This window comes from Anopheles moucheti, chromosome 2 (assembly GCF_943734755.1).
Source record: "Anopheles moucheti chromosome 2, idAnoMoucSN_F20_07, whole genome shotgun sequence".
Lineage (NCBI taxonomy): Eukaryota > Metazoa > Arthropoda > Insecta > Diptera > Culicidae > Anopheles > Anopheles moucheti.
In genome coordinates this window covers 54,352,125-54,373,755 of record NC_069140.1, presented here as the reverse complement: position 1 = coordinate 54,373,755, position 21,631 = coordinate 54,352,125, and the positions used below count along the sequence as shown (strand labels likewise).

At 43.4% G+C, this 21,631-nt stretch overlaps 1 protein-coding gene across 1 annotated transcript; it reads left to right on the top strand.

The window, feature by feature from the left end:
- The first annotated feature begins 2,656 nt into the window (after positions 1–2,656).
- LOC128309300 (neurofibromin) lies at positions 2,657–20,411 on the top strand. The gene is made up of 11 exons (XM_053045660.1): positions 2,657–2,716; positions 3,560–3,703; positions 3,767–3,953; positions 4,034–10,966; positions 11,047–11,330; positions 12,818–13,528; positions 15,231–15,326; positions 16,338–16,540; positions 16,618–16,804; positions 16,883–17,048; positions 19,305–20,411. Exons 1-11 carry the CDS (start codon positions 2,657–2,659, stop codon positions 19,433–19,435), a joined length of 9,102 nt encoding a protein of 3,033 aa, XP_052901620.1. The 3' UTR covers positions 19,436–20,411.
- Positions 20,412–21,631: the final 1,220 nt, after the last annotated feature.

Sequence of the window (21,631 nt, the reverse complement as noted above, 5' to 3'; positions counted from 1 at the left end):
TTTCAATCGATCTTCTCCCAATCTGTTGCATCTGGACGTTAGATAATCAAAAATCAGCATCTTACAAGGACCACAGTGACGCTAATAATGATGGCGTTCCTTTGTACGTCGCTTCCACAAAGGATACAAAGTCTGCTTGTCGTCAGTCCATCTAGAATAGGGAAGCACAAAAAGCTCCTCTGCTCATGAGCTGAAAATATAGCCAAGGGCATAAGATGCCATCGACATCAAACATCCCGCTGGAATCCCCAATTTCACGGACATGCTACTAGCATTATTAATTTGTACGATACAATCTATGGATCAAAGCTGAAACAAACGAACGACACATAACGTGACACGCGGTACATTGGAATCCTTTTTTGGAGTGTTGTCTTTCATGTTCACTTCCCTATTACGTGGTAAAACAAAATATCCCAAAAAATTGCATATAGAACTTGATAAACACCTAGTTCATGTGTCCCCCGAAGGCCCATGCACTGTCGGTTGTTGATTTGCGGTCAAATGTGAACGATCCGGCGTGTGGTTTTGGCCGTGACCAAAGTTTTCATAGTTGGTAAAGGTGAACCGGTGTGTAGAGCGAACGACGCACAAAAACTGCCTCCGGGCTAGACTACCGCTGTGCATGGCGCTGCCTGCCAGAGCAGAGCTGCGGAGAAATGGGGAAGATTCACTGGCGTTGGACTTCAGAGTTTGAGATTCTCAAAATGTCTTAAGGGATTTAGGAAGGATTATTTTGGTCTACTGCATAATATTAAGCTTATTTTCATTCTGAAAGAAATAGTTCGCTTTAAAATCAATATTCAACGGTTGATGGATTTTGAAATGGAATGAACATTTCTGGTTTAACGACTCGCTACCGTCCATTAAATTGCTAACTAGACTTCCCTTTTTATCACGTAAACGAAATATCTGACCTTGATACAAACGGGTCTGTCCGAATGAGATTCGATTCACGATCTATGGTTTATTAGATCAGAAGGCATCACACGACACTTTCAAAGGGCCCAACCATGCGACAGCGCTAAAATGATCATTCATTATACTAGAAAAGATATTTATAATTTGATTTTATATCACACATGATGGTTCAGGTTTACTAGCTATCATTAAAATAATGATTTACTATTCAAGATATTTCAAGACCCCTCTCGATTGGTTCAAGCTTCATACAGATGTGACATTACAAATGTAAATGGCATCGATGACGTCGATTGTTAGCGGCTTGGAGCTTTTGTTGCCAAGATTTCAAGGTAACGAGACGAACTGTGTTGATGCCGGCAAACTGAACACAGCAAGGGCTAGCACCCTAATGCATGTTGCCGGTAGTAATTAAGCGCCGGGTTTTACCCGCACTAGTCGCGTGTTTGTGAGATTGTGCAACTGCATAAATATTTACACCATTTAACAATTGAGTCTCAGCGGTCGATTAAGCTGTTAAGAGGTTGTTCTAATAGGGGTTTTCCCAAAATTGACTTAGAATGAAAGTCCTCCACTATGACAGGATCGTGAAAGTTAAGTCTAAATCGTGATGGCTCTAAAGTGAAGAACAGAATAAGTTGCGGTCGGTGCACTATGATAAATAAATTGCGAATAAAAGAAGGAAATGATTTATCTCCTCATTGTGTTGAAAAAGTGTTTGAGTCATTTCTTATGACTATCGCCTTAAAAAGCCTAAGCGTGACACATTAATTGTAAATAGTAAAATGACCAAGATAACAGTGGCTAATAAAGATGTTCCTGAGATTTTGGGGTGACCCGGTGCCGACAACACAAAAGCTGTATCATTTTATGTCTGTAGTTTTCAGATTTCGCAGTAGATTTCTTAACTTCTGCTAATCCGGAATATTTGTTGCAGTACTATGCACTTTTACTCTTTACTTTATTATTTTACTTAGTCTCGAATCGAGAGAACCTCATTGGTGGAAATAGAAAGAGAAACAACCTTTTAAAGCTAAACAATGATGACCCTCATCTGACCAACTGATAGGCGGAAATGAATTACTGTTTAATGATTTCAAGGTATAATGATATCATTGGAGCGATGTCGAGTTGCGAACTCATAATCTGAGCAGGGAAATGTTCTACTGTTAAATTGCAGTTTTAGCTACTCTGTTACTCTGAATAGCGTGGAAATGTGGGATTCATGAAAGTGAATTATCAAATATCATTGCAATTGAGAAAAAGCAGGAAAACACTTTTACAACACCATAGCTTTTACATTCTTGTGCTTCTAGACCTCCTAGAAGTAACAAAAATTAGCGGCGCACGTAAATTTGAAGAAATGAAGGATATGTATCTGTTATATTACCGTATAGAGGAGCAACAATACACCTTTCGAAAGATATAAACATTAGAAAGAAATTAATAAACCAGATGAGGTATGTTTTCCCCGCATCGTCAGTTGGTGTGCCAATAACTGTAAAATCAAAATGTGGCCTCTCAAGTAGACGCTATAAACAAACAGTCCCCAACGTCAATTCAATTATTTGTGTAATCCGTACTGTTGGAATGTCCGGAAGCAAAGAGCACGGATAATGGAGGTTGTACTGATCATCGCGTTTATTCAAGAGCTGCACGAAAATTGCGTATGCTCCGTGCAACGCGTGAAAATTATGTGAAAAGTGACACCACCGAGCTTTGAAAACACCACCAAATGGCTACACAAAAACCGGGCGAGTGGGCCAACTCATTGTTGGCCCGTTTTGAGGAACAGGTATGTTGAAAATCGTCCCGCAACGCCGAAATGCACCGTAGCACATTTGGCAGGGCAGCGCCCCATTTGGGGCTGCTGCTGGAGCTCCCGAGTTGGTGGGTTGTACAAACGGTGCGCGGGTGTTAGAAGGGGTAGCTGTCAGTAACCGGAGGAGAAGATGCAGAAAAATCAATAAAATCTGTTCCATCAACTGGCATGCGCGCGTCTCCCTTCGTGTGGGAAATGTTTTCGTTCTTTCATGCCAGGACAGGCGCGTTGCATAGTTTTGTGAATGAACTTACCTGTGGCCGCATGGTAGCATTGTGGTGGATGCCGGTTGTGGATGTGCGTGCGCGGAAGGGGTACGGGCGGTTTGTTATTGTTTTCGTCCGGCGTTTGATGGAACTGTTGTAGCGTTTCACGTGGTTTCGTGCTTCTCCTTTGAACCGCAAAGAGTGGGGAAATTACCTCTTGTAATCGCTGCTTTAAGGGGAAATTCGTATTGTATGGCGGCAGGGTTTGTTTATATTCTCTTTCGATCGCAAAGGAAGGTGATCCACCGCGCCGGTACTGTATTTGAATTGGGGGCCGCGCAACAGTTTCTAATATCAAAACAATGTTTCGTTCATGAGAACGGAAGTCCTTCACGGCCGGAATATGAATGAAAATCTGTTCTATTCGGAGTATGCGCACATGTAATATGAGAGAAATGGTATCAATGAACGGCTCTTTGAAATAGTTATGGATAATTGTGGTGTATGATCTCTTGTTGAAGTAGCAACTTACCTGAAGAATATTATACTTTTAAAATAAGTCAATAATACATTAAAAAAAATAAATTTCTTTTTTTTTTATTCATTTTAGCTTCCCTACCGTACTGGACCACATGGTACCCAGGCACGCCTCAGCATTGATGAAACCATGAACTGCTTGATACAGATCTCTCGTTACCGCTTTTCTTTGGTTATTTCCGGTTTGACGAAAATGCTGCAGCGTGTGAACGAAATTGTGAGTATTGGTCTTAATTTCTCAAAAGGCCGCTCGGTAGTGCTTCTTGGAACCTGAGCCTAGTTCATTATTTTACAGTTTCAACCGCCTGCCTGTCGCGGTCATGAACCGGAACGCTGTTGCTATGACTCGCTAATCATAATCTTAGAAACACTGGAGCGCTGTTTATCCGGCCAGTCGAAGGATACGGCACGTTTCGAAGAAGCCATGAATGTGAAACTACTCTTGAGAGAAATTTGTCAGTTCATTGGTAAGTAGCAAACGCAAAGGAAATATGGTTTGTTTCCAAACTTGCTAAATGTAACATATGTTTGTTTCCTATTTTCAAAGATATTCAAAATGAAAACAATCAAAACGCAACTTCGTTAAAAGCACTTGCATCGAAAGTCCTGTTTGCGTTGTCACAAAATCATTTCGGTGCGGTATTTAATCGCATATCGGCGCGTCTACAAGAGCTGAGTACTTGTGCGGAAGAGAACCCCGACTACAGTGACATCGAGCTAATTCAGCACATCGATTTAGACGTACACCGGCTGACAAAACTTCTGACAGAAACAATCCAAAAATTTAAATCATTAAAAAAGTCTGCCCACATGATCCTGCTCAGCTCGCTGGAAAAAGCGCTCTGGAACTGGATAGAATTCCATCCAAAGGAGTTCGAAGACTTACAGCGAAACCCAAACGACGAGTTAAGCAAATGTTGCGAAACGTTTTTCGATATACTGGATTCATATTCGGAAAACAAGAAAGCACGAGCTGCCGTCTGGCCATTGCAGATAATGCTGCTAATACTTAGCCCGAAGGTTTTGGAGGAGATTGTCAATGCCGATTCGGGTGCTCCGTGCTCACCACGTCATCTAAAGAAGAAACATTTTATGGAAGGTATCAAGAAAGGACTAGGGGCACACGCGTCCTCGAAACAATCAACCGAATCGGCCGCTATCGCATGTGTGAAGCTGTGCAAAGCGTCCACGTACATCAACATAAATGATTCGAACAACGTCACGTTTCAGCTCGTGCAAAGCGTAATTAACGACCTAAAGGCACTGTTATTCAATCCAGTAAAACCATTCTCGCGAGGACAAGGTTTCAATTTTCAGGATATCGATCTCATGATCGACTGCTGGGTGTCCTGCTTTCGTATAAAACCGCACAATAACGAGGCGCTCAAAGTGTGTCTCAGTTTGAATTCTCCGCCAGCTTATCACTTTGTCATCGTAAGCTCGTTGTTGAAGATCGTCACACAAGCTCGGTTACCGTGGTGGCCACAGATCGATCTTGTGTATGCCCGATCGGGAGAACTACGGGGTCTCTTTACGGATACGCTAAACAAGGCAACCCAGGGTTACATCGCACATACACCGCTTCGAATGATCACCTCGTTGACACTTAAATCAAAGGATGCCCAGAGCCGATTGACAAGACCGGACGAAGGGCCGGCCCACAAAGCTTTGCTGTTGCTCATGGTGCGTCTCATCCATGCCGATCCCATGTTGCTGTTAAATAGTCTCGGAAAGGCAGGCCATGAGGTACAAAGTTCTACGCTCGAGCTAATCAACGGACTCGTATCGCTCGTTCATCAGCCAACCATGCCAGACGTTGCACAGGAAGCGATGGAGGCTTTGCTAGCGCTTCATTCACCAGATAAGATAGAAGTATGGAACCCGGAGGCTCCTATCAATACTTTTTGGGATGTGAGTTCACAGGTACTGTTTTCAATTTCGCAAAAGCTAATTCAGCACCAGATTGCCAACTACACGGACGTTCTCAAGTGGCTCCGCGAGATACTGATTTGCCGAAATACGTTCCTGCAAAGGCATAAGGATTACGCAAACGTTGGAAGCCAGATAGCGATATGTAGACAAGCACATATTAAGCTCGAAGTTGTGTTCTTCATGTATCTATGGTCCGTTGATTTGGATGCGGTGATGGTATCGCTATCCTGCTTCGGGTTGCTATGTGAAGAAGCAGAAATACGGTCCGGCTCTGATGAGCTTACGGTCGGGTTTATTCTACCAAACTATCACCTCTATCAGGACCTTTCGCATACTTCAGCTACACTAACATCTCCGCAGAATGCCGAATCGCGTTACAGCTTTTTCGAGCATCTACACGGCCGCGTGACACTGCAGCGCAATATAATGTCGCTGTTGCGGAAGATTGAGCATTGCGTAAACGGCGTGCAGCCGGCATGGGAAGAAACATTTCGCAATTGGGAGGTAACGAGTAAGCTATTGCAGAACTACCCTAAAGGTAAACCAGAAGAGGGTCAGGCAGAAGTATTTCACCGCAGTATGGGCAAAAGGCGCGCAAGTCACCAAAGCTCAGAACATGATCTCGAAGAACAAATTACTGAATGGGCGAATATGACATGGTTTCTTCTGGCACTCGGCGGCGTCTGTCTGCAGAAGCCTCGAAATCAACGACAGGCGGCCCAAGGATACAATCTTCCGCTAGGAACTGCGGGACCTTCGTTAATGCAATCGACAACCTCTCTTTCCAGTTCGAGCTCGGGCCGTGGCTCGATGCATCCAATCATGGGATCGTTAGTATCATCAATCGGGCCGGGCAGCAGTCAGGAGGTTCAGTATTGTCCCGTAACACAGTTCATTGGGCAACTTCTGCGGTTGCTTGTGTGCAACAATGAAAAGTTCGGGCCCCAGATCCAGAAGCACGTGAAGGAGCTTGTCGGACAGGAAATGTCCGCCCAGCTTTACCCAATCCTTTTCGATCAGATCCGGTCGATTGTAGAAAAGTTCTTTGACCAGCAGGGTCAGGTAGTCGTCACGGATATCAACACCCAGTTTATCGAGCATACAATCTACATTATGAAGTCCGTGCTGGATGGTCGACAAAGTAAGGATCAGAATGATCAGCCTGCTAATGCGGAACATCTCGGCGTTACGAGCATTGAAAATTTAATGCTTGCAATCGTGCGCTACGTGCGGCATCTGGATATGACCGTACATGCAATCCACATCAAGACCAAGCTTTGCCAACTGGTAGAGGTGATGATGAAGCGTCGGGATGATCTTGCTTTCCGGCAGGAAATGAAGTTTCGCAATAAGTTGGTCGAATATCTGACCGATTGGGTCATGGGTACATCGCACCAGATAGCACCGCCCGGATCAGGTGATGTGACGATAATTACCCGTGATCTTGATCAAGCATGTATGGAAGCAGTGGCGGCATTATTGCGTGGATTACCCCTACAACCAGAAGAGTCGGATCGCGGTGATTTAATGGATGCGAAGAGCGCTTTGTTTTTGAAATACTTTACCCTGTTCATGAACCTACTGAACGATTGCGTAGATGGATCAGAGGCGGATAAGGATACGAATAATCCACCCCTGTTACCTCCCCGGCCAAGAGTGGCTGCCGGGAAACTCACCGCCCTGCGGAACGCAACTATTCAGGCAATGTCGAATCTGTTGAGTGCGAACATAGATTCGGGTCTGATGCATTCGATTGATCTTGGGTACAATCCTGATCTACAGACTCGTGCAGCGTTTATGGAAGTTTTGACGCAGATTCTACAACAGGGGACAGAATTCGATACGCTCGCGGAATCTGTGATGGCCGATAGGTTCGAGCAGCTGGTACAGTTAGTAACAATGATAAGCGACAAAGGCGAATTGCCCATTGCGATGGCTCTCGCCTCCGTAGTTACCACCTCCCAAATGGACGAACTAGCGCGCGTGCTGGTAACGCTGTTCGATGCAAAGCATCTGCTGTCACCGTTGTTGTGGAACATGTTCTATCGAGAAGTCGAAGTTTCGGATTGCATGCAGACACTTTTCCGTGGAAATTCCCTCGGAAGCAAGATTATGGCCTTTTGTTTCAAGATTTACGGTGCCAGCTATTTGCAAGGCCTGCTGGAACCACTAATTAGGCCTTTGCTGGAAGAACCGACGAGCAGCTTCGAGGTGGATCCGGCCCGTATCGAACCGACCGAAGACATCGAAGTGAATCGTAAAAATCTGATTGCACTCACACAGAAAGTTTTTGATGCGATTGTTAATTCGGCAGATAGGTTTCCGCCGCAACTTCGCTCGATGTGTCACTGCTTGTATCAGGTGCTTAGCAAACGGTTCCCGAACCTTCTGCAAAACAATATCGGAGCCGTGGGTACGGTAATTTTCTTGCGTTTCATCAACCCAGCGATAGTGTCACCCCAGGAACTGGGAATCGTTGGAAAACAAGTGCCGACGCAAATCAAGCGAGGGCTAATGTTGATGTCCAAAATTCTACAAAATATTGCCAACCACGTGGAATTTTCCAAAGAGCAACACATGCTATGTTTTAATGATTTCCTGCGCGCTCACTTCGAGGCAGGTCGGCGTTTCTTCATTCAAATTGCATCGGACTGTGAAACGGTTGATCAAACGTCGCACAGCATGAGCTTCATATCAGACGCGAATGTACTTGCGCTGCATCGTTTGCTCTGGTCGCACCAGGAACGAATTGGTGACTACCTGTCGAGTAGTCGAGATCACAAGGCAGTTGGCAGACGACCGTTTGATAAGATGGCTACACTGCTCGCTTATTTAGGTCCTCCGGAACACAAACCGGTTGATTCGCATCTGCTCTTCTCATCTTACGCCCGCTGGAGTTCGATCGACATGTCGTCGACTAACTTTGAAGAGATTATGGTGAAGCACCAGATGCACGAGAAGGAAGAGTTCAAAACCCTGAAATCGATGAACATCTTCTACCAAGCGGGAACGAGCAAGGCTGGCAATCCCGTGTTCTACTACATAGCCCGTCGTTATAAGATCGGTGAAACGAATGGGGATCTACTCATCTACCACGTAATTCTTACGCTGAAACCCTTTTGTCACTCACCGTTTGAGGTGGTGATCGATTTCACGCATACATGTTCGGACAATCGCTTCCGTACGGAATTCTTGCAAAAGTGGTTCTACGTTCTGCCGGAGGTTGCGTATGAGAACCTTTACGCTGCCTACATCTACAATTGCAACTCTTGGGTGCGAGAGTACACAAAGTTTCATGATCGTATACTCGCCCCGCTGAAGGGTTGCCGAAAGTTGATCTTTCTCGATTCTCCAGCAAAATTGAACGATGTGATTGACCCCGAACAACAAAAGCTTCCCGGGGCAACACTTTCTCTAGACGAAGATCTCAAAGTGTTCAATAATGCGCTCAAGTTGAGTCACAAGGATACAAAAGTAGCGATAAAGGTCGGTCCAACGGCACTGCAGATTACATCAGCCGAAAAGACAAAGGTGCTGGCTCACTCGGTACTTCTGAATGATGTATACTACGCATCGGAAATTGAGGAGGTGTGCCTGGTGGACGACAACCAGTTTACGCTTTCCATCGCAAATGAAAGTTCGCAGCTAAGCTTCATCCATAACGATTGCGATAACATCGTACAGGCGATCATCCACATCCGCAACCGCTGGGAGCTCAGTCAGCCCGACTCGGTTACAGTGCATCAAAAGATCCGCCCGAAGGATGTGCCGGGAACACTACTGAATATGGCACTGCTAAACCTTGGTTCATCGGATCCGAATCTTCGAACAGCCGCATACAATCAACTTTGCGCACTAACGGCCACCTTCGATTTGAAGATTGAAGGTCAGCTACTTGAAACGCAGGGGCTCTGTATACCGTCGAACAACACGATCTTTATTAAATCGGTAAGTGAAACACTGGCAACCAACGAGCCACATCTGACGCTGGAATTCCTTGAAGAGTGCATCCAGGGCTTCCAGCGCAGTACTATTGAATTGAAACATTTGTGTCTCGAGTACATGACGCCCTGGTTAGCGAATTTGGTGCGTTTCTGCAAACCATCGGACGAAGGCAAACGCCAAAAGCAAGTGGCACTAATTCTCGAGAAGTTGATCAATCTCACGATCGAGCAGAAGGAAATGTATCCCTCAATACAGGCAAAGATCTGGGGCTCGATTGGGCAGATCCCGGAGCTGATCGATATGGTGCTGGACAATTTCATCCATAAGTCCGTGAGCTCTGGACTCGGATCGCCGCAGGTTGAAATAATGGCCGATACCGCCGTTGCACTTGCTTCCGCAAACGTTCAGCTTGTGGCAAAAAAGGTGATTGGTCGGCTTTGCCGCGTGATGGACAAAACGTGTCACTCCCCGACACAGTACCTCGAGCAGCACATGATGTGGGACGATATTGCAATCCTCGCGCGCTACTTGCTGATGCTGTCGTTCAACAACTGTCTCGATGTGGCACGCCATCTCCCGTACCTGTTCCACACAGTTACGTTTCTTGTCTGCACCGGTTCACTGTCGATGCGAGCCTCGACTCATGGGCTCGTGATCAACATCATCCATTCGCTATGTACCTGCACTAAGCCGTCCTTCTCGGAGGAAACTCAGAGAGTGTTGCGCTTGTCGTTGGATGAGTTTTCCCTGCCAAAGTTCTATCTGTTATTCGGCATCAGTAAGGTAAAATCTGCCGCTGTAACCGCTTTCCGCTCATCCTGTCGTCATCCCAACGATCGATGGCTAGGCAACGAACGCGTATCCCAGGCACCCCCGGCCGATCGCGAGCGTCTCGCTCTTCCATCGCTGGAAGTAATCACGGAAGCGTTACTAGAAATTATGGAAGCCTGCATGCGTGATATTCCCGACTGCGATTGGCTGCAAACGTGGACGTCACTGGCAAAAAGCTTCGCTTTCTGCTTCAATCCCGCACTGCAGCCTCGGGCACTCATTGTGTTTGGATGCATTTCGAAGAGCGTCACGGACCAGGACGTTAAACAACTGCTACGTATTCTTGTCAAAGCGCTCGAATCATTCAATGATATAATTTTGCTCGAAGCACTAGTGATGTGCCTCACGCGGCTGCAACCACTTCTCCGACCAGAATCGCCCATTCATCGTGCGCTGTTTTGGGTTGCGGTAAGCGTTTTGCAACTGGACGAATCTACACTATACGCAGCCGGATTGGCACTGCTTGAGCAGAATCTTCACACGCTCAACTCGCAGCAGCTCTTTGACAACCAGAACATAGCGGATGTGATGATGGCCACACGGGAGCCATTGGAATGGCATTTCAAGCAGCTTGACCATGCCGTCGGTTTGTCGTTCAAGTCCAATTTTCACTTTGCGCTCGTTGGACATCTGTTGAAAGGCTTCCGACATCCCACACCAACTACCGTCTCTCGGACATCACGCGTGCTGACAATGTTGCTGGGAATTATTGCCAAACCTCATCGGCGTGACAAGTTCGAAGTAACGCCGGACAGCGTCGCCTACTTAACTGGTGAGAATTACACTCGATGTACAAAGCATTCCTTAGTACCCTGCACTGAAATACGATCTTTGTTTCTGACACGACTTTAGCGCTCGTTTGTTTCTCCGAAGAAGTACGTTCGCGATGCCACGTAAAACACACCGTTCCTCGATGGCCTGTGGAGTCGGGTGGTTCTGGTGATTCAGGCAGTGGCAGCAGTAGCGATCCGTCAGCACCAAACTCGGCCGGCGGTGGACCACTAACCGGTGGCTCGGGTGCCATTACTTCTAGCACATCCGGGGGTAATAGCGTGCGGCGTCAAAAATCCTGGGACATGTTGGATCAGTCCGCTATCCAGTATGCACGCCAGTCTCACAAAGTGCAGCAGCACCAGGTAAGTTGCGATGTAAATTTATTAGTCGTAATAATTTGGCGACTAGTTCTATTAATTATCCAGTTTTCCGGATATACTTTTTGTTGAAAAGAATAATGTTCTCGTTGATGCCCAGTGCAAATGCTGACTACTATTTGTCAGTCGCTGGTATATCATGTTCTTTTCTTCTTTCAACTGTTCTCTACATGAATCTACAACTGTTATTCGTCTTTAGACCTCAATGGCTGACTGAATGTGATTCCTATAGTTTTACCCATGAAGCCAGACGTATTCAATTGCTCCGTTTATCTCTCGTTTGAACCGCTTATCCCTCTTTTGTATCGTAAATTTCACATTTCCATTTCCGGGATATTTTTGGCTAGGAAGAGCAGTATTTGAAATGCGTTTTAATCGTATTGTCCTGATCAAGTTGTACCTTTATGTATTTAAACTACATTGATTCTCCAAAGTTATTCGCTAATGCCAAGATTGTCCTTTGGGTCGGCTACCAATCTTCAGTATTTATCCAAACACAAATCTAAACCCTGGGGAAATTCATCTTGCAATGTGTATCCTCTGACCCTTTGTTCGTTTCCTCACAATTGTCACTGTAAAATTATACAACTCAAATATATACATAGCTGAGTTAATTTTATTTCTACAGCAATCTGATTGTAAAGTAGATTTAATGGTTTAATCTCTACTGCCCGTTGGTTGTTACCGGTCGTTTGAATGGTTTTGATTCGAAGCTTACTGATGGTTATTGTTGAACAATTAATTTTTAAAAATTATTATTTCATAAAATTTATGTCTCTAATACCTTTTATTAAAGATCAAATTTGTTCGTTTGTTCGTGAAGCAAATAATTGAACGGTTTTACGTAACTTCGGTAGCTGCTGTACATACGATTCATTGTACATACATTAGAATCATCTATCATACCTTGCTCATTATTAATCACTTATTCTCATCGTGCACTTCAAAAAATTGTTTCGATGTGTATATGTAAGATCTTGTAAATAGGAATTGTGGGTGGAGTAGTTACTTCTTTCCTTCTGTTGATCACGGGTAATATTTGAAACAAATTTTATGACTTATGTCCTATTGAAAGTGTTATTCTGACCACCTTTTTAAGTAACTACTAGTGTGTTGAATAAATGTATTTGTAAGACGTACTCATAGTCGAGACACACTGCACAAAACACACGCCAATTTCATTCAATCTGTAGGGACGTTTCAATGTGAGGCTAACGAAAGCTTCCTATTTAATGATCCGACCACAGAACACGTGGATTGATACACTTTTCTATACCAATACATTGTCAAAAATTTATCTGTGTTCACATCATACATCTTTGACGATCGGTTTCTCACTTTGATTTCATACCTTCCTATTTCAACGCTCTATTTGCCGTATGCTAACAAGCTTACGCAGAATGTGTAAGAAAAAAGTGTTCCACACCAAACAATATGCCTTCCTCCCTTTCGCATTTTGCCCGATTTTATAGGAACCGGTGGTAATCAGAGGAAAGTCTTGGAGAAGCCTTGATTCAGCGCACAATCCACACCTGGGAATGATCAGTCATTCCTCTTTTGTTACTCACGGTAACACCACCACTACCACCACCACCAACAACAACAACAACATGATCAACATGAACAGCAACACTTCAAATTCCATCACCATAGGCATGCCCAATTTGAACAACAGCTCCATCATTACTAACATCAGCAGCAACACTAACAATTCTTCTACGACTAGTAGTACGTTCGCAACTGCTAGTACTACTGCCGCTAACGCAGCCAATGTGGCTGCGTCCATTGGCGTCGGTGCATACCAAAGCCAGCGGCACGATTTTCGTAACCGCCGCTCCTCGTCCGAACCGGTCAATCATGGGCAGATGGTTCTGATAAACCCGAACGTTGCCAAACTGATTGCGCTCAATCAGGGCCACACGCCGACGTACGGCTACGGTGCACATGTTGGTGGTGCTACTGCCGGGGCAACCGGTGCTGCTGCTGCTGTCGCACACACGATTGCCTGCGGTCAGCCCGCACCGCCAACATCTCCACTTCCGCCGGTCATCGGAACGGTGCCGACCATGCCGACAGCGGACGAAGAGCCTGCCGAGCAGACAAGGGATGCGGCAAAGCAAGGGACAAAGGACGAAAGCGAGAACTTTATCGTCGACTGCTTGCAAGACATATCATCGATCAAAGTAAGAACGCCCGAACCGTTTGTTCGCATCCATCTTGTCAGTCTGTCTTATTTCGGATACTTTGCTACTCTACTCTTACTCTTCAACACCGAATACAATCCACCATTACAATCCACCACCACCACTACAACTACTTTAATCCGTGCTATGTACAATTAAAAGCAAGTCCTTTCGTTTCACGTTTGTGTCCTTTAAAATCCTCCGGTAATGCTATGCAACAAGTAATCAATGTATCTATCAATCTGTTTCTCTCCGCCCAACATGCCATCTGTTCGTGCGTATGTGGGCGAATGCAAATATGTGTCGTTGTTTTTGTTGTGTTTGAATAACCTCTTTGTAATGTTTTGCCTCCCCAAATGTACAATTTATCGGTTCAGCGTAAATATGTGCCTCGTACTATTTTATAACTAATGGGTATTTATCGCATTTGTATGCTGTGTTCATTATTTTTAATACAGGAGATTTCCACAAAAAGCGCACGTAATCAAAATTATATTAACTCAACTTACAACTTTAAGGCTTTACTTATACAAAGAATAATTGATCGTTAGGTGTAAATGGTACCTGTAGCGATGTACAACAAATTTGAGAATGAAATCAAATTTAATACAATTTAAAAAAAAGTACTTCTTATAAATGTGCACTGTGTCTGGTACTGTTATTTTCTTTCGATAGGAGTCACCCTGTAAAAACAATAGGATCCTATGCGTGTCCGAAAGATGTTGAACAGTTCCGTACATAATCTAATTTACAAACTTATTATTATTCCGCTTTTATTGCATATCACTTTGGTATTTTTTTTCTTTTCTCCTTTCATTCTTTGTCTCACCATGAATCTGCTCCAATGCTCATCGGAACTCGACGATGAGATTCTGTACAATGTGTACCATTTGCCAATACTTTGAACACGAATCGTACTATACAAACATAACATATGTTCATGCTCACATCATGCAACTGCACTTTATCGACTTATATCAAAATTTTGCCTTGCCGAATGTACACAAATATACGAACAACACTTGTTCTCTATTTGTTACCTTACTCGATTATTTTTAACTATTTGTGTAATCATGATTTTACGGGTTATATCGATAAAAATGTGATAAACGTATTTTTGCTGTATCGAAATGATGATCTGATTAAATGATACTTTCCTCTTTTCCTTTCCACGATATACTTACGAATCACTAAATCGTGATACTGTTTTGTTTTCTTCTCTTTTTTGCTAAATCGTTCTTATCTACGTGTCTCTATATGTGTCTACTTTGTCATCTGGTTTCTCTAAATTTCGTTATACTGCCACAAATTTACTATACTTTCTTTTTATTCCCTTGACACTCTTCCATTATCTCTCTTTCTCTCTCTCTCTCTTTTTTTCTTTTCATACTTTTCTCCTTTCTCTATGCATGGTGATGTGTGCCAATTCGTATTATGTGGGAAACGTTTACATGAGGCTGTTTCAAATGTTGATTGCACTATTTTGGAAACTAACAAACTTTACTGTTTTACTGAACACGCGACTATTACCTTTGTTTCCATTTCGTTTTGCTGCCACTCTTGCAAACATTCGGGTTAATGATGATTGATATTGGATGTTTATTTTATTTGTTGTTCTTCAAAAACTAAATTTTGGTTTTACATGTGTGCATCACTCCCGTCCAATATTGAATACATACAAAAAAAATTACACACTCAAAAGATTGCACGAATGCTGTTCAAAACCCACCGCTCCTTCTCTGTACCAACAACCAAAGAACGCCTGGGTAAATCAACGCGGATTGACAATCGCCAGAAGGTACTGGAAATGTAGAAAACCAAAGATAAAACAAAAATAAAACAAAAAAATAATAATAAGCAAGCAAACCATCGACACATATAAATTTCCACACCTTCCCCTGTTAGATGATTCACACCCTTATGCAAATTTACACTCTGTGTATGGTATTTTGAATCCTTCTCTTTCCAAACATCCAAGCATCCTAGTTTTGTTCTCGCCTGAATATTCTGTAGGTATAACCCATCTACACTCTAGTGCACAATTGTATCGCGTATCACGGTCACCTGTCGGTATTATTTCGTGTAATATTTTCGTGTTTTTGTTTTTCCGTTGTCTATGAAGAGCTGTTCCCTTTCATATCAGAACTTGTGACATGTTTTGTAGTTACTCTTGTCATCGTTATGGCGGTTAATAATTTTGTAGGTCCACTTTTTTAGTATTTTTGTTTTGTTTTTTGGGTTCCATATACTCTTCTATTTTTTATTGATGATTTTAAAGGATTTTAATGTTTGTTTCAATGTTGATGGTACAAACATCGCAAAAATACGGCCTGGCCGTTCTTTATGATTAAGTATAACTATCTGTGTGTTGATATTATATGTAGGATTTATTTATTTCTTCATTTGTACCTCCACGTGAGTTCTCTAAGTCTATCGCTCGCTCTCTCTCTCTCTCTCTGTGTTTCTCCTTCACTCTGTCTGTCTGTCTTTCTCTTTTTTTCTCTTTGTATGCCTTTAAAGAATTCGAATGCCGTCTAGGGTATCGATTGGTAGCAATCGACACAGGTAGTAAGCTAGTAAATACAGGTAGTATTTTCGAACCACGCTGTCACCTTTACCTTTCTACTACATCTATTACGCGTGCTTTACAAGAACAGTAGCAATGAAATAAAACCCACAACTCGGGACTCGTAAATGTGCACATCACGCATATCTCTTACACCGATAGTTTCGCTTGACTGGAAGCCGGCCATTTTATGCTCACTTACGTCTAATCCATTTTTGTCACCCTTTCCCACCCAACCAACAGGAACGTGGTTCACGGTCGTCGGTCTCGAACGAATCAAACGTACTGCTCGATCCGGAGGTGCTACCCGATTCGTCCACGCAGGCGCTGGTGCTAACGGTCCTGGCGACGCTGGTGAAGTACACTACCGACGAGGCTGAAACACGCGTCCTCTATCAGTACCTTGCGGAAGGGTCAATCGTATTTCCGAAAGTTTTCCCTGTGATGTGAGTGTACTGTGGTGCAACTTGCTGCCTCGTAGTGAATTTTAATGTTTTGTTTCATTTTTTTCGTCCTTTCGCAGCCACTCACTACTGGATCAGAAGGTGAACAATGTCCTATCCGTGTCGAATGATCAAATCGTGCTGGCTTCGGTGCAGAGCATCATACAGAACATGCTGGCAAGTGAAGACGCCAGCCAGCAACCGTTGCACTTCCTGCAAAGTTGTGGGTTCGGAGGGCTATGGCGTTTCGCAGGACCCTTCACCAAGGTACAATCAGTGATGCGCAACAGGTGGACGAATGTAACTGACATAAGTTTTCTTGTTTGTTTTCGGCAACCGCAACAGTACAATATGATGGTCGAATCGTCCGAGCTGTTCGTGAACTTTCTGGAAGCGATGGTGGAAACGTGCCTCCCGGTGGAGGAAACCACCCCGATGCCACCGTCTCCGCGGCCGTACAATCTCAGCTCCAGTTTGAGCAGTCTCACTCTTGGTTCGCCGACAGACAAAGGTTCCTCCTCTAATTAATACTAGTCCGAGATGTTCCTCTGTTTTGGTTCCGTTTCGCTGTTTTCTCGATGTGTTCCCGCTCGCCGCGGTAGCAACGAATACAACCGTCCCATGCCCTGGTCGGACAGTTTCTACCAGCGGCTGCGGTCCTTCTTTACTCGCTGTATGGATCATTTTCTGTAGAACCACTATATGCTATGTTGACTATGTTGACGTTTTGTTTTCACCGATTACAACAATTAGTTTCTGATCGATGTTGATCTTGACCGTGGGCCAACCACACACCACTCCTTCATGCAAGCATATTCGGCGGGTGCCATTCGTGCGTTTTAATCTATTTTTCAATGTTCACTATCCAATTGTTTCTTCATACTTGTGTCATCATCGCCACCTTGCTGTAGTAGTATTCGACGCTAAATGTGTGTGTGTGTGCGTGTATTTATTCGTAAGCCCATGCTGTGTTTTCTTTCTATTTCGATTACAGAGGAATTTGATCTCTTGACCGATACACGTAACAAAACATACAATTTGCTAACATACCTAGTACCTGTGCCTCTGCCATCATGTTAGAAATATTTATGAACCTGGGATGTTATTCATTTTTGTGTATCTTACCAGGACAATATTTGTTACAAATGTTATCATAGTGGTTTATTCTTTAATTTACGTTCATTACGTGTAGTACCAAAATATGGAAAACTATGGCAGCTATAACCATTACTCATTAGCAGTGTTTAAAGATATATACTATATAAGATGGCACAGGCTACGTATTAGCATTGCCTGAGCAATTCTAAAGATTTAAATGAGTAACATTGTTATCGAATCTACGTGCAAATCAGAGTTTGGGTGTAGAGCCTTTAATATAATCTTGTAGAGTCTAGACTAACCAACAACAGGATATCAATGTTCGAAGCAGTCGACTTACGGGCGTTGAGGAAAACATAAAAACCAACCAATTAGACTCTCAAATCTAATTCCCGAGACCTCAAATTTCTGCGTTATTCTGTGACTATCTTTAGGAAATTTCCAGAATACTTGATTCTTACACCAAGATACGACCCGGTGGCATAATGGTAGCGGCACCGGTCTTCACACGCGAACGGTCCAAACCAAAATCCCATCCGGGGACCAATCGTCTGTAGCAAGGACTGACTAGCCGGCGTCAGTGGTAAAATAAATATGTCCAGTAAGCCAGAAATGGCAGGCATGACCTAGTAGTAGGTCGTAACGCCAAGGAGCCTAAACCGCAGTTTTTTAATACCTGTTTTGTATACCAATCAGCACCTCAACGCTCGTAGTCCGTCAGCTCAAGATTTAAGACACCAACATATTTATAGTCTCATAAGCCATTAGAGCAACCTCATGGCCATTAGACCTAGATAATTGTTAAGAAAAAGAGATCTAGTTGAGCGAAGCTCTTATCGATTGCATTGCAATTAGTTTAAATTATTTTTCTCTTTTAAGCAGCTTTTAAGCAGCATTTAAGCAGCTGTATTTAAAAAAAATTATCCGGATGCCATATCGCACTTTATTTTAGTAAAATATTATTTATTGTTGTGTTATACCTCTTTCGTATTGTTTGTATATGATTTATATCACACAGCAGTCCGATCCCAGTGTTGCATTTAATCGTCGCATGCTTGCAGAACTACGTTGCTAAATTCTCGTTCCAAATGAACTCTGTTTGTTTAGGTTGTTCTTTTGTTTGCAATCCGTCAAAACATTATGAATGGTAACGATTTAGGTAACCAATTTAATGAAGTGTATCGATATTACCGTCAGTGCTGAATTATTTTTGTACTACTTTTTACAAGCCTCATCCTTTTCGAGCATGCGTATCGGTCAATTTTGTGTTTGCATTTCATATCGTACTGATTGGCGCTGTTTAACGCTGTAACTCTCTAAAATTTGTAACGAAGTTTTCATAATTATTTCTCTCTCTTATCTGCTTTCCGATTCTTTTTCTCTCTGTCTTCTTCTTCTCTGATCTTATCTTCTTCTCTTCTATTCTATTCCATTTCTAATGCTTCTCCATGCGAATCCATCCCGATTGTTGCGGAACTTGAATGTTGTTTCCCGATGTCGCTGTACCATTTTCTTTGGCGTTCTCATCATTTGCGATGTTTACACTTTTCTGACTATAATCTTTCGGTTCCAAACAATTCCAAACGACATCGCTCCTCTCCGCGATGGCGTTTGCCCTCGCTCCGTTTGGGTTAACGGATGTATCGTCCATCTCACTTTTAACACGTAGCATTTTCATCAGAATCTCTAGATCATGATGGCTTTAGCGGAAGCGTTAGTTCGCTGCGCCGTGCGTCCTGCAGCAAGGCCCGTACAGGCACCAAGCATCGTTTCATAGACAGTCCGACGCACAATATCTAGTCGGAAATCTGGTGGAGCGCCGGCCGGATATTGCCTTCCATTGTTGCCGCAGCTAGCCGCGCTGGAGCTACCACCAACGATGCAAACCGATCGCAGCGAAACACAGCGGCTCCGAACGAACGATCGAAAACCACCAACCGGTCAATCGACAGTACGCACTACAATTAGTCTTGGCGGAAACATCCACTCTTAGTTCACTAAGCAAACTGCTTGCTAACGCTGCACGCGCTAGCAGGTACAAAGGTAGTGGCTTTCTGTGTGTGTACCACTAATATGTGTCAGCCAATCATCTACGTCACTCAAACTCAATGTATCAGTGTGTCCGTACTTTATGGTTACAATCCTCTACAAAATAATGCGAGGAAAAACTCACGCTTTAGACTGAAGTTGCGCGAACTGAACCGAAAGAACTCGCTCGACTTGGGTGTATCTAGAAGATTGATAGCTCTATTGTCGGACTGGCATGTCCCAGTCTTATCCGACAATATGAGATTACCTGTAAAACTAGCAGGCGCCATCCACGTTCTCCTTCTGTTTTGCCGTATGCTGGATGATAAACTGTTTCTTACATGAGCAGAATGAGATCAAATTTGATCGACTCTCTTGTTTACACCAAGCCTAGTTAATTTATTATTAGTAGAACACACATATATATAATCAATCAGATGACATCTGTTGGCGCTGATAAGAAAAGGCTAATGAGAAGAAATTGCACCGATTCTGTAAGAAGCATGATAAACGAACTTTACAAATTACTCACATAATTATACACAAAAACAAAAATAAAACAATATTACCGCATACATATTTTTGAACAATGAATATGAATGAATTACTACTCAGAAGAATCGAAACAATTGAAACGAAATATTTTCATCAGAATCGTTGGAGAGTTTTATTAAAAGGTTTAGATTGCAAGATGATTGAATTGAATCTCTGGCATTAAAAGTATATTTTATACATGGATTCTATTAATAAATGTTTGATCACCCCATAGGAAATTGTAACTAGTGCTTATGAAATTTACTATTTATTTTCGCTGTTTACTGTATTACTGTTGACAAACGTTAAAAATGTAATAGCAAAAACCAGGTATGCAAAATTATCATCATCCGAATATGTCATATGTACCTTAATCACAGTTTCTTGTTCTAGACTCTGCAACAAAATGTACAAACAGTACTTCTAAAGGCATGGGCTGAATCTCACTCGCAGCCCACTGACTGACTGTGAGGTAAAAAATTAGTATAATAATCCATTATTAAACCAGTGGCGAGTTTAACGGTAAGCAAACTAAGCGGTTGCGGGAGGCCTCATGCCGATGAAGCCCCGTGCTAAACCAACGTGGTAGTATGTAGATCGCAGTGGAGGATCACTCCCCTTGGAGGGGATTCCCAATTCCCAGGGCGGAATTATAAATGGGGCATTGAGGTCCTTGAAATGAGGCAAAGCTAAAGGTTCCTGAACTCCCTTTCAATCATCCCACGGGTAGTTCGAGATCAAATTTCGCCAGAGGCCTCTTGTGGTATCCTTCGGGGCCCCCTCTAGCATAAGGAGAGGGGCCTATGTATACACCTTTTACTACTACACACTTTTTTTGGGGCCTCCAACACAGCGTGTGCCTAGGCGACCATCTACTCCGTCTACCGTTTGATCCGCCGTTGATCCCTTTTCTCAACTCAACCACGAATCCGAAGATCGAACTTTAAATAAACTTTTATTAAACACACAAAAACACTGTCCACAAAATACTTCATATAAACACGTACGTACGTAAAAGCGTTTAGAAGGAAGACCAACAGATGCTGTTTGCGCCTCATAATTGCATGCGATTATGTACTGAGTATATAGTTTGCATGAATATACCGGCGAGCTGAGCTGTGCCGGTGCCCGAAGGACGTGGACACCGCTCAGCATACGACGATACGGATAAAGAGCAGTGCAAATTTTTTTTTGTTTCGTTAGAACGGCCTTGGCCGTATCGACTTTATTTTACCACGTAGCCGGATAGTCAGTCCTTGCTACGGGGGATTGGTCCGGATGGGATTTTGGTCCGGTCCGTTCGTGTGAAGACCGGCTCCGCTACCATCATGCCACCGGGCCGCCCCAGCAGTACAATAGATGTTAATATCACATATCACATATATCAGCAGATTGTATCGCGGTACTGTTTGCCTCCCACATTCCCACATGGTT

Coding starts and splice junctions, on each gene's coding strand:
- LOC128309300 (XM_053045660.1), top strand. CDS start 2,657: ATGGCTACACAAAAACCGGGCGAGTGGGCCAACTCATTGTTGGCCCGT. Junction 13,529..15,230: donor AAGACATATCATCGATCAAA/GTAAGAACGCCC, acceptor CACACTCAAAAG/ATTGCACGAATGCTGTTCAA. Junction 15,327..16,337: donor GGATTGACAATCGCCAGAAG/GTACTGGAAATG, acceptor CCCAACCAACAG/GAACGTGGTTCACGGTCGTC.